The sequence below is a fragment of the Cynocephalus volans genome, chromosome 10, assembly GCF_027409185.1.
Source record: "Cynocephalus volans isolate mCynVol1 chromosome 10, mCynVol1.pri, whole genome shotgun sequence".
In the NCBI taxonomy this organism is placed as follows: domain Eukaryota; kingdom Metazoa; phylum Chordata; class Mammalia; order Dermoptera; family Cynocephalidae; genus Cynocephalus; species Cynocephalus volans.
Genome location: NC_084469.1, coordinates 88466328 through 88479066, shown reverse-complemented (window position 1 = coordinate 88479066; position 12739 = coordinate 88466328). Strand labels below are relative to the sequence as shown.

The 12739-nt window shown below is 42.2% G+C and overlaps 1 protein-coding gene across 2 annotated transcripts in view; it reads right to left on the bottom strand.

Annotated features, from left to right (window-relative positions):
• Positions 1-12549, bottom strand: part of GPATCH1 (G-patch domain containing 1) — a 41569-nt gene extending 29020 nt beyond the window's left edge. The window contains exons 1-8 of one of the 2 annotated variants that reach the window (XM_063111507.1): positions 12468-12549; positions 6827-6961; positions 4468-4553; positions 3138-3298; positions 2411-2508; positions 1836-1894; positions 1216-1455; positions 31-178 (exon numbers count right to left, since the gene is read on the bottom strand). In XM_063111507.1, the coding sequence (XP_062967577.1) occupies positions 31-178; positions 1216-1455; positions 1836-1894; positions 2411-2508; positions 3138-3298; positions 4468-4553; positions 6827-6961; positions 12468-12540 (1000 nt within the window). In that variant the 5' untranslated portion in view covers positions 12541-12549. The remainder of the gene's footprint in view (positions 1-30; positions 179-1215; positions 1456-1835; positions 1895-2410; positions 2509-3137; positions 3299-4467; positions 4554-6826; positions 6962-12467) is intronic. The other variant, XM_063111508.1, reaches the window with a different exon arrangement.
• Positions 12550-12739: the final 190 nt, after the last annotated feature.

Here is a 12739-nt window from a genome sequence, read left to right as displayed (position 1 = left end):
CTACCATCGGGTATAGGTCTATGAAATTACCTTTCTGATTTTTATATTGTCTGGGTGCTGTCCAGCCATAGAGTCCATCTCCAGGCTCCTCATCCTTCAAAACAGTGTCATATTTGGATAGAGTTTCTGTGGCATAGATATCATCATCTTCCTCTTCCAGGGCACCTACACCAAAGGCCTTCAAAAAACAAGGTTTCAAACTGAGCAATTACAGGTTCTAGGGTATGCCTGCACTGAAAGATAAAAGTATTTTAAGGATGTGATTGAACAGACCACATTAGCACTTCAAGATCACCAGAAGAAAAGCAAATGGGAGCCCCAGACTAACTCAGATTCAAGTCTCTCAGAAAATAATGACCAGAAGTGAATGCCACCTCCAGTGCTGGGGCGTTCCTACAGCCCCAGAAGCAGCCATGGGTCCAGGTCCCAGCATGGAAGAGGAGTGGAAAACATACCCTAACAGCAATGCAGGGGCAGGAATGGGGCTTCCAAAAGGAGGAAGGCAGAAATATCTATCTACTAATCAACGTGGCCTGGGACCAGTCCTGGTGACCAGGGTCTGAAGACCACTGCAACTCTAATGGCTGCTGTAAGAACTCCTAGTCTTTGTGGGAAACAGCCTCCAACAAGTATCATTTTTGTTAAAAGGATTGGAAAAGAACATGTATAGAGAGAAAAGATAATAATAATGACAAAGTAACCGTTTTCTAAATGCATTTTAAGAAAGAACCTCTAAATCAATTTGAGAGGACAGACAATCAGTAAAAGCTCTCCATCATCCCAAAAGTAAAAGTCAAGTCTCCTGAGTATAAATTACCCGTGTTCCTGAATTAGGGCTTGCAGCACTGTGAAATAGTACAGGAGGTAGTAAAACTTGAACCTAAACTTCTCCAAGGCAGATTGCAATTCAACTATTATTAAATCAAAGGGGTAAGAGTGGTTTTCTGCTCAGCCCCACAAGGGTGGGAAAGCAGTCCACACCCTTGCGAACACACAAACTCCACCAAGAACATTAGGCACAGGCTCTCAGGAGCCCACTGCTGAAAGCAGGAAAGTATGCTTTACACATCTGCACAATTGATCCTAAGAAAAATAGAGCCGTTTCAGTCTTTATTTATTCAATGAATAATAAGTGCCTACTGCTGGGAAAATCTAACATGGAAAGTATGCTCATTTGTCAACAGTTCCACCTTTATAAAACACAAACACTTTTACCTGGCCTGAAATTCCCAATTTTCTTCCTTTATTCAGCCCAACATCTCTGAGAAGACTGCTGGTCCCCTCAGCTCCCCCGCCGAAAAGATTAAAATGTTCTCCTGAAGTTCCAAACAGTGCTTGGTGGGGATCCAGGCCCTTGTATGCCAGTCCATGCACATTATCTTTAGGTGTAAAATCCACAGGTGTGACATCTTTGGGTGCAAAGGTCACATTGTCAGGTAAGTAGTCATCTTCATCCTATTTCCAATGATTAAAGTGGAATCAAGGTGAGTCACTGCATGGCGCAAAGTAAACTCATAAAATACTATTTTAAAATGTAGTGATTAATTCCAAACAGAACAATCTACACTGTTACAAATGACTAAATCGCATCCCTGAACAAATGACACTAAGACAAATAACTGTGTTTTAAGAATTCGAACAGACTTGGGATATCTATGGTGCTGGCATGTTGCTGAATACATTATCTGACTTGATGAGGATGGTTTTAGGATATGGGTATTTCACTGTAATGGGATCTGACTGATTTCTAAAATTGTTTCTGACTCTAAAATTTCATAACCATAAAGTAACAGGTGCTGCTATACCAAGTGAAGGTCAATCATCCCATACAATACCTCAGATTCTTCAGAGCCTACAGGAGGTAATGCACAGCCATAGACTTTTACTCCAGGATCTAAAAAAGAGATTTCAAATGCATTAGACATAAGCAACTAAAAATAAAAGACCCGACTAGCTGACACTCTTCAGAGGTACATGGCTGTGCTTGTAAAAGGTGTTACAGATTTAGGGTTGGATGCAGACCACTAGGCAACTGTTTCCCACCAGCCCCTGCCCCCATCGTGCCTCATCAATAATGTGTTCAATGGGTTACTATGACTGCTCCAACACCACTGAGAACCCAAAAGAAATGATTGCTGCCCTCAAAGAATTCACAGTCTGGCTGTGGAGACAAAGGGTAAGGAGTAAGTAGAAAATAATAATGTTAAACTGTGATGCAGTTTGGGCAAGGGTAAGAAACATAAACTTTCATAGGCAGCTGGTGGGAATGTAAACTAGTACAATCCTTCTGGAACCTATTGTGCATTACACATTAAAAGACTTAAAAAAGATGTATACCACTTGACCCAGCAAGTTTGTTCCTCAGAACATGTAGTCATTAAAAAGTATGCTGCAGAAACCAGGTACACACCAGGTTTTTGTCGGCGTGGCCTTCTCTTTACTCGAGGACCAACTCCTTGTCCTTCTTTCCAACCCATTTTTCTCAGCAATTGAAAACCAACAGATAATCTAGAATATCAAGGCATTGAAAATGAACTTCTTTTTGTAACATCAGCAAACAGTATGAAATAAGCAGCATCTCAGTTCCTGCCCACCCCCTACCCCTGTCTTTCCTGGGCCCTTCCCCTCATCCATGTTAGGACCACATGACCCTGCTGTCCCAACCACAGCTAGCTGGACTTGGGGTACACACCTGAACTGAGGAAGTCAATCAGATATCCTTGCTCTTGGTCCTATGGAATTAGCACATAGGGACTCTAGGCAGTCTTTGGCCAGCATGTGGCCTGGGAAACCATGAAGGTCTGAGGCTGCCACATCAGGCCATGTGCTCAGGAGCAGAACAAGGAGGTATATGGAAAGAGAGGGTAGAATGAAAGATAGGAGGGGGCCCTTAAGACCTGTGAGAGACTAACAGCTCTCTAGCCTCCATAAGTCCCCGTAGCATGGCTAGTGGCTGGAGTTCTTGAGCACTACATGCAGTGATAGTGTAAGACCTTTTGGCAAAACCCCCTTTTTCACTTAGACTTTCAGTCTAAGAAGGCTTCTCTTACTTGCAACCAAACTCTCCCTAAGTAAGACAATCATACATTTGCAAAGCGTCGATGCCAACAGAACAGTCAGAATTAAATTCTTCTCACTTTGCTGGTGTTATGAGGTCATCAAGCAGAGTGGCTCCAGGAATAGGGGCAGTAGCAGCTGCCAACTGCCTGGCCTTTTCTCGTATTCTATCTTTGGTTTTGGAAGCAAAATCATCTGTGGTAACAATTGCTTTAGGTGCTATCCCAAATTCACTAAGATCCTTCAAACAAAAATTCAAACAGAATTATGTTATTTGAAAAGTGATTCAACATGATACGTCACATAGCTTTACTTCTTTTTTTAAAAAAAAAAGTTAAAACTACAAAATTTAGCTGGGATCAGCAGAGTGGCAGACTTTACACATTTACTTTAGAACTTCATCCTCACATGAAGTAAGGCTAGCAGCTGAAGGCAGATCATGACAGTGTCTGCTCTGTGGGGCCACAACAGGCACTACCAAGGTGAAAAGACAGGAAGTAAGGGCATGTTCTTCTCAGCAATATTTCAAAGGTCAGTGTGAAGGCAACAAACCTTAGATTCATAGCCTGCAAACATTTGTGAGTGCCTACATGCCAGGCCTTGCAGCAGGTGCTTTTGCATTTATTAGAGCAGATGCTGTTGACTCCCTGTCCAAAAGCGCTGCCCCTTCCTCTTTCCTCGCAGAGCCCTGAGCTTGTCCAGCTTCCTCTTTGCCACCATGACCTTCAGGAGTAGTGCCCCCAGTGCAGGAGACGGGGGCAGGTTTAGGGGGTGGGAGTGCATGTCTTATCTAAGCCCGTCATTGTGATCCCATTTCCCTTGCCACTGACTTCTTTAAGAGTGGGCAAGTAAAACAATTTGCCCAAGCAGATGTGAGGGAAAATCCACTGCAGGATTTCTTCGCTCTCAAGAAAAGATACCAAGAGCAACATCCTCCTTCTACTGGATAACACTGTCCTGGATATGCCACCTGGAACTACTGCAGCCATCTTGCAACCATGAGGAGAGGTGATGTAAGGACATGACTAGGTTTTAAGGTAATAGAGGTTTAATTTTAGTCTAGTCACTCATTGTTCCTTAAACTGCAGTGTGCATAAGGGTTACTGTGGAAAGTTGCAGATTCAGTGCCATGGATACTGTGCTTTTGGGGAAATCGGGGCTTTTCAAATACTTTGCCTGTATGTGACTTTTCCCTTATACTCCCGACTTTACAAACTGGCCCCAGCATAAGATGCTATTCCAATGAATGAGAATCTATTGATGTACAGGGCACTGAAGTCCAAATACCGAGAAGATAAAGGCTTACAGAGGAAATCGTACATTAGACTTTCTGGGGACAAAGAAGGTGCTACAACAATCAAGTACACACATCCCACCAGCTAAATGGCAATTAAAATTTTGCATGCCCACCTCTTCATCCATAAAATCTTCAGGACCAAGAACAGATTTGTCTGCTCTGTTCTGTCGTGAAGACACAAAGGTAGAAGGTGTCCATCCTGGAAAAAAAGAGTTAAGAACTTTACAATCCTCAATAGCATTTCGGTCTACAACTAAATAATTGAATGACATGTATGGACTTGAAACTCCCAATAACTACAAACTCTTAGCTACTTCCCATCTCACTGCTTACACAGACATAATCATTCCACATAAACTTCTTATTAATCCTGAAAGCCCCCCTTGTCCAAACTTAGTGGATTTGGTGAAGTTTCCCCATAAGAACTTGGAATCAAGAGAAATCAAGTTATATGCTGAAAATTAAACTTTGAAGTGAACAAAGAAGATCTGAGCAGAAAGATGCAAGGTCACCTTAAGAGGCAGGACCACTGTGAGATCAACAGGACAGCAACGTGTACTAACATATTAACAAGCCTAAAGAAACAATATGTTAAGATGCATCAGTCAGCCATGAAAGGATGGATAAAAATAGAGTATACTCAAGGTGCCCTGGTCTGAGGACTCTGGTCCAAGAGCAATGGCTATGCCAGGGCTCCAATTCCATCAAACACCTGAGTCCTATAATTAACAACCCTATGCCTTGTCCATGGTCATCAAGAATGTGCCATGTCTACAGAGAGAGAATGCTCTGGAAGTCAAATACATCTGTAAGCTCTGCAGATAAGCTTTTTTAGTTTTCTCTAAGAGTAATACACCTCCTTTCTGATTCTCTCCAGGGGTCTTGTGGAGCTGAGGAGTTTGGGGAAGATCTACTCTTGGTGGGTGGGTGAGTAGAACAAGTTTCTGGGCCAGCCTGAGAGATATTCTTGGACAGCAAGAATCAGCTCTTCTGGGCAAAACCCTGTGCCCAGCTCCTTCCCCCACTTTGGATTTCTATAGTCTTTGTCCTATTTCTGCACAGTCCTTGAGTCTGTCACTCCTAATGATAAAGAGATATTCCAGTGTCATAACTTATCACAATCCACCTGACTAATCCCCCACAAGCAAACATTTGAGGGTGTCCTACTTTTTAATTATAATATACAGCACAGCTGTATATAACATATAGATGGGATTATTTGGGATTTTTAAAATTTCTTTAGAATAAAGGGCCCAAGGTGGTACTCACAGATCAAACTGCTTTCTAGAAACACTGTCTACAATGACCCAACAGCCAGCGATATATTAGTGTACTTCTTTCTTTGCAAATCCTGTCATTTTTACCATTTTAATAGGGGTGCTAGTATAATAGTGCCTTAATTATTTTTAGTTACTTTTCTTAAAAATAAGGCTGAATACTGCACATAGCATTTCTATCTCCTTCAAACTGCTCAAATACCTTGATCATTTGCTCATTAGGAACTGATGTTTACACATTCTGGATATTGAACTTTAACCACCTTATTTACCCCAATTATTTTTCTTGAATTGCTTTTTTCTTTCTTTCTTGAATTGCTCTTCATCTTTATTTTATTATTATTGCTGTGTAAAGTTCTTATGTATATAAGATCTGGCCCATCTTTTTCTTGATAATTGCTATGTAAATTAATCAGCTCATCTTCCATTCATAATTGAAATGTATAAAGCAATTTTCTTCCAGTTCAAAAAATTCTTCTAGGTTAAAACATTAAAAAAAACACATTACTTTAGGGCTGGCCAGTTGGCTCAGTTGGTTGGAGTATGGCTGATAACACCAAGACACAGGGTTCAATCCCTGTACTGGCCAGACCTGCACCCCCCCCACACCAAAATACATTATTTTAAAAATTATAGAATTTATTATGCTGCATAATGTGAAAATTTTTAATTGCTTTTTCTCCAGGTCAGGACCAGTCATGATATGGTCCTGTTTCAGGAGAGAACAACTGGTGATTCTCTTCCCCCACCCCCCACCCCCGACCAGCTTTGATACTTTGCTGGCTCCTTAATCTCTCTGACTCTCAGTGGCCTCATCTGCAAGACACCTATAACACTTGTCCTCCCTAGTCACTGCGTCATTTGAGACAGTCAATGATTAACTGAGTAAATCTGTATAAGAGTACTTTTTGCACAGAAAGAGGCACTATGAAATGGAAACCATTAACATCATTTAATCAGCTGGTTAGAATGGATCTATTTTTTACAAAGTGGAAGGAAACTTTCATCTTCAGGTTGCAAACAATGAACAACATACAAGTTGACTACAGAAACATTTCAAACATTCAAAGAACACAAAAGACTTCACTGTATGTGCTAAAATGTTAAAAGAAGTTTTTAAAAAGCATGAAGGGGGTAATTTTATGATATTTCAATCATCTAGTAATATAACAGCAATAAGTAGGAAAATTCATACCTTCTTTTGAGCCAACAGTATTGAAGTACCCGGCAGAGAAACCTCCACTAAAGGCTCCATGAAATCGTTTATACCTTCCTTTTTCATCTCTGACAGTCTGATCCTGAAGAGGAATTGGTTTCTTTGGTCTTTCACCTGAAAAAAAATTTTTTCTGAATGAATGATAAGGGGATGGTAGGTTAGAATTAAGGGGAAGGCTGGCTAGATGGCTGAGTTGGTTAGAGCACAGCCTTATAAAACCAAGGTCACAGGTTCAGATCCCCATACCAGCCAGCAGTAAAAAAAGAAATAATAATAATAATAATTTAGGGGAAATGTCACTTCCTAAACATAATGAATTGTTCACGTCTTCTAACTTCAAATATAACAATTTAAATTAAGTTGCTATTCCTAGACCTTACCAGCTTATATAGTCTAGAAAACAATACATGCAGGTACTTCAAAAACTTTGTGGAAAAATAGAACTAAAAGAATACGAATCTTTCCATGAACTTTTTGAAGACTCCTCATATTTTATCAAGCTTATATTAGAAATATGTTTTAGCGGAAATGGCCTGCTTTTCCTACTAAATTCCGTTACAAAGAAACAAATTATATTGGGGGAAGGCATGAAATAGATGGAATTGAAATCTCCTGGCAAAGGAGGCAAGATGTTGAAGTAGCACATGGCATGCAGAGAGGTTTGCAACAGAAGGAACACTTCCATACCTCTTCTAGAATTTCACAGCATCCCTGACTCTGGAAATTTTCCTTTGGTATTGCCCATTTTCCGAATCTCCTGATTCTGTAGTTACTGTTCTTTAAATACTCCTTTTCCTACTTTGTTGAAAATGGGTGGATTGTTACATCACACAAGCAAAGGGAATTTAATCTAATACATTTTAGCCTAGCCTAAAAATTCCTTATATTTAGTTTCAGGTACTGTGACACAAATTACCGCCTAATTTTATCAACTCCAATTCAAAATTCTTAAGTTATTTAAAATTTTAAAAAGTAAAAAAAAAAAAAAAAAAAAAAATCAAGTTATTTTCAAAGGTTCAGAACAGAAAGTAGCCTATACAGTGGTTAAGGCCAAAGGGTTGAGAGTCACAGAATTCCGAATTTTTTTATTTTTATTTTATTTTATTTTTTTATTTTAACTTCTCAATATAGAATTCTGGATTTTAAAGCCAACTCCACCTTTACTGGCACTGGACTTTGGTCAACTTAGCCTCTCTATGCCTCAATTTCCTCATATGTAAAATAAGAGTGAAGTTAATAGTAACAGCTATTTCATAGAGTTGTTATGAAAATTAAATACCTGTAAAGTGCTTAGCAAGAAAGACACACAAACTTTAAAAGTGCTAGCTGCTACTGCTATTATTATTATTATTATATACAGTACGTAAGATGTGTCCTAAAGTCCATATATACCTGGTACTTCAATAATTAAGCCAGTTCCTACTTTTGGAAAAGAGAACAAAAAGTAAAGGAATTGCCAGTCTCATAGTCCTAAATTCTAACTTGTAGCTTGTAAAGTCTTAGGTCATTCCTAGAGAGCTCAAGTTTGAGGACCAGAAGATCTAAGTTCAAATCCCCCTACTCTGGGCCGAGCCAGTGGCGCACTCGGGAGAGTGCGGCGCTGGGAGCACAGCGAAGCTCCCGCAGCGAAGCTCCCGCAGCGAAGCTCCCGCAGCGAAGCTCCCGCCGCAGGTTCGGATCCTATATAGGACTGGCCGGTGCACTCACTGGCTGAGTGCTGGTCATGAAAAAGACAAAAAAAAAAAAAAAAAAATCCCCCTACTCTACTATTTGTTAGCTCTATGGTCTTAGGCAAGTTACTTAAGCTCCCTAAGACTCAGCTCCCATAACTGTAAAATTAGGGTAATAACGGAGCCAATCTTTGTAGGGTCGTAACAAGGATTAAATACCATACGTAGACAGCTGAGCACAGTGCCTGGCCATAGTGAAGCTCAGGAGAATATCAGCTACAATATCTTTTCACTCTAAAGAACTGAATTACAACTTGGGTCCTATAATCCAAGATTTTCAACATTTCTTAGAAACGCAGTGTGCACACTTCATTACTGCATGTGCATCTGGCATGATTCATGACTACGGCAGGGTTTCTCAATCTCAGCACTATTGGCAGTTGGTGCTCAACAACTCTTTGTTGTGGGGGGATTTCCTATGCATAGTAGGATGTTTAGCAGCATCCCTGGCCTTTAACACTAGATGCCAGTAGCAGCTTCCCCCCAGCTGTCCCCACAAGCATGACAACCAAAATGTCTCCAGACACTGCCAATTGTCCCCAGCTGAGAACCACTGGCCAAGGGTAAGAGTGGGCAGGTCCTGCCAGAGCTAGGTGCTGTTCTTGTTGTTCTTGAAGTGCTTCTGATCTGGAAGAGGAGATAAGATCTGCAGACAATTAAGTGGATTCTGTGTCGGCAGGTGATGAGGGCCAACCAGCAGGGCACACAGGGCCCCTAAGGAGAAGGCGCCATCTCTAAACACAGTGACGGGAAAACTCCAAAGAGGTAGCATTTTAGCCAGGCCTTGCTATAATTACTGCTACTAATAAAACTAAGCCCTTACTTTCACATATACTATCTCATTTATCATACCCTGATAAGAACACTGATGTGTAACTACCCTGAGGCCCAAACCTAATAAGCACAAAGCTGAAATCAGATCTCAACTCTGTCTCCAAGCCAGGGATGCCACCCGTACTGTCCCTCACTCGTTCACTAACCAAAAGTTTACTGAGGGCCTTGCCATGGAAGTAGTCCAGTTCTAGACCCTGGGTGTAGAAAACTAAACATAATTCCATCCCTGTAAGGGTGCTCAGAGCCCAGCAGAGGAGACCTGAATGTACTGGATTCCCAAGAGACATTAAGTCCCATCAGTAAACAAAAGGAGACATAAAAGGGCAAGATCAGGTGATGGAGAAAGTAGTGCAGTTTGACTAGATGACAGGGAAGGAGTGGAAGATGGAACCAGAAGAGCAGATGGTGCAGAGGGTCTTGAACATGGCACTGTAGGGTCTGTGGTATGTCCTGTGGACAATGGAAGCCACAGGTAGTTTTAAGTGTGAGTCACAGTATCAAGGAAAAGAAAAATGGTCCCCAAATTAATCTGGGTACAGGATGAGCTGGAGACAAGAATTTTAGAGCTAAGAATTTTAAGTGAAAGTATCTAAGGAAAAAGTAGGTAAGTACTGGTTTCTTCTTCCTTTCATGTCAGAAGACCTATGTGTCTATAAAGTTCAGCCACTGTTTCTAGGATCCCTGGCCAATTCTTAACCAATAAACCTTTCTGTCAGGGCCAGCAACTTTAATTAAGGTGCAGAGACTCTCTTCTACCAATGTTTACCTAACCTGTCACTAAACCTTCAAAGCAGAGAGTAAAAGTGATTACTGTCTAGTATGTTATATTGTAAAATGTAATCAGAGTGCATTTAACTTCAAAGTGCTTAGAAAACAATGAATCAATCCTCAAAAACTTATAATACTGAGAAGTTAAACAATGTTTTTAGGCCAGAAAAAAAAAAAGTCTACAAATCAAATACCCCTTCCTTCTACTTCAAAAGCATTTACTTCAAAAGGGTGGGCCACTAGGCTTCATTTCAGGTTTTTTGTGCACCATCAAAACAGGAAGAATTAGAAAAATATAGGTCATATAGTTGATGACTTAACAATACGTCACTTCACAAGGAAACAGCTGTGAGACCAGAAATATAGAAATGATATGAACAGCTGCCTAACATGGCTGAAATAACCATCATCCATACAAGCTTGACCTTTGTCCTCTTCTTGTATAGCTAAGTTCTGACCAGTTTTCAAGGGACCCCATCCTGCCTCCCTGGGCTTCCCTGTTAGCTTGTGTATATTATTTCCTCTCTACATCGCACATTATAGCACTTGTGAACCTTGTAACTTTGTTCTTAACTCTATTTGAAATTCCTCAAATAAAGGATCTTTATCAACAAATCCTTTGTGTTCATGGGGTAACATGCTTGCCAATATAGCTAATGTAATCTTAGGCTGTGCAAAAGAAATACAGTCTAGAATGAGGGACATACCAGTGATGACCCTGCTCTATGCAGTCTGGCCTGGAAATGGGCTCTGAAAAATTAGGGATAAGTGGACTTTAAACTGAATTTATTACAGAACTGGAGATATTGAGTGTGGAACAGAGATGTCTTAGAGAAAGGAAATGCAAGGGCTATCTTCCAACACATGAAAACCATTCAGGAGACTAGCCTTTCTCTCTATCTTTTGTAAGCAGAAGGTAGAAGTAGGTCCAGTATGTGGCAGAAGTTTCTAATGATTAGAACTATTTACAGGGAATAAAAGAGGCATTAATGCATTAAGGGAAATATCCCAGAGGAAGTATAATCTACATGGCAGGATACGGTCAAGGTGGGAAGATGCAGGTGCGGGGAACCCCCACAATAGGAGGTCTGCAAGTAACTTCTGGCCCAACAACTCCACCATTCTTCCTCTGTCTTCGCCACAGGGCAAGCATTGCCATCAGCCCTTATTTGACACTGGATAACATCCCTTGCTGAACAAATCAAGTCATTAAGTGGAACAGACCAGAAACACCAGAGAGAACTTTTTTTTTTTTTTTTTAAAGATGACCGGTAAGGGGATCTCAACCCTTAACTTGGTGTTGTCAGCACCACGCTCTCCAAAGTGAGCAACCGGCCATCCTTATATAGGGATCTGAACCCGTAGCCTTGGTGTTATCAGCACCGCACTCTCCCGAGTGAGCCACGGGCCGGCCCTACCAGAGAGAACTTTGATTCATCTTGCCCTCATCCCCACATTCCACCAGTAAGTCCCGTCAGTTCTGCCTTCATAGTAACTCTCCACCCAGACCACTACTTACCACCACTGATAACTATTCAATACACGAAACCATCATCTCCATGCCTCTTTTTGCTAATTTCCCTGCTTCACTCTTGCCCACCCCAAACCAGTCTATTCTCAAAATCGAAGACAGAACATCCCTTGGGCTGGACAGTTAGCTCAGCTGGTTAGAGCACAGTGTCATAACACCAAGGTCTTGGGTTCGGATCCCCATACCGGCCAGCCGCCGAAAAATAAATAAAAATAAGGAAAAATTTAAAATGTTAATCCCTCCCCGTATACTCTCCCTCCCGCCACCGTGACTCTCCTACACTCAAGATCCAGCCCCTACCTGCCCCTCTGACATCATCTACCATTCTCCCTGTGGTGCCGTCTGCTCCACCCACACCAGGCCTGCCTGTCCCTCAATTTGCTAAACTGGCTCCCACTTCAGGACCTTTGCACTTGCTGTTCCTTCTGCCTGAAATGCTTTTCCCCCAGATGTACCCACGAATGGTTTCTTCCTTGGTTTCAAGGCTGAGCTCAAACTTCCTCTCCCAGGGAAGACATCGCCTGACCACCACCACCATCACCACTCGCTTTCAGGCAAACTGTTTCTTTATCATTTTTGTATCTCCCGTCCCTGTGGGTCTCTCTCTGTCCCTCCAGAACGTGAGCACCACGTCGCTGGGTTCCCAGCGCCCGTAGCTACAAGGAGCAAAGGCCCGGCACCGAGTTGTGCATTTGTGCCCCGAATCCTGGCCCCCGGCCTGTTTTCCACAGGCCCTGGCGACCAATCCGGCCCGTACCTTCTTCCAGAGGCTCCAGGCCGGTCCCATAGCTGACCAAGTCCTCATCGCTGTCACTACCCAGCGCCGCCATCCTGCTCCCTCCCTGGCCCCGCCCCCTCGCTACGGAGGCCTCATTGGGCCAAAAGTCGTTTGCTCTTTCCCCTCCGCGAACCGAAGCGATGCTCTGAAGTTGTCAGCAGACCCGGGAAGATGCCTACGGTCCGGGCGTTGCTTCTCGCCCCGAACCTGCGCCCGGGTGGTCTTAGGCCCTTCCTGTGGGAGCTGGACCC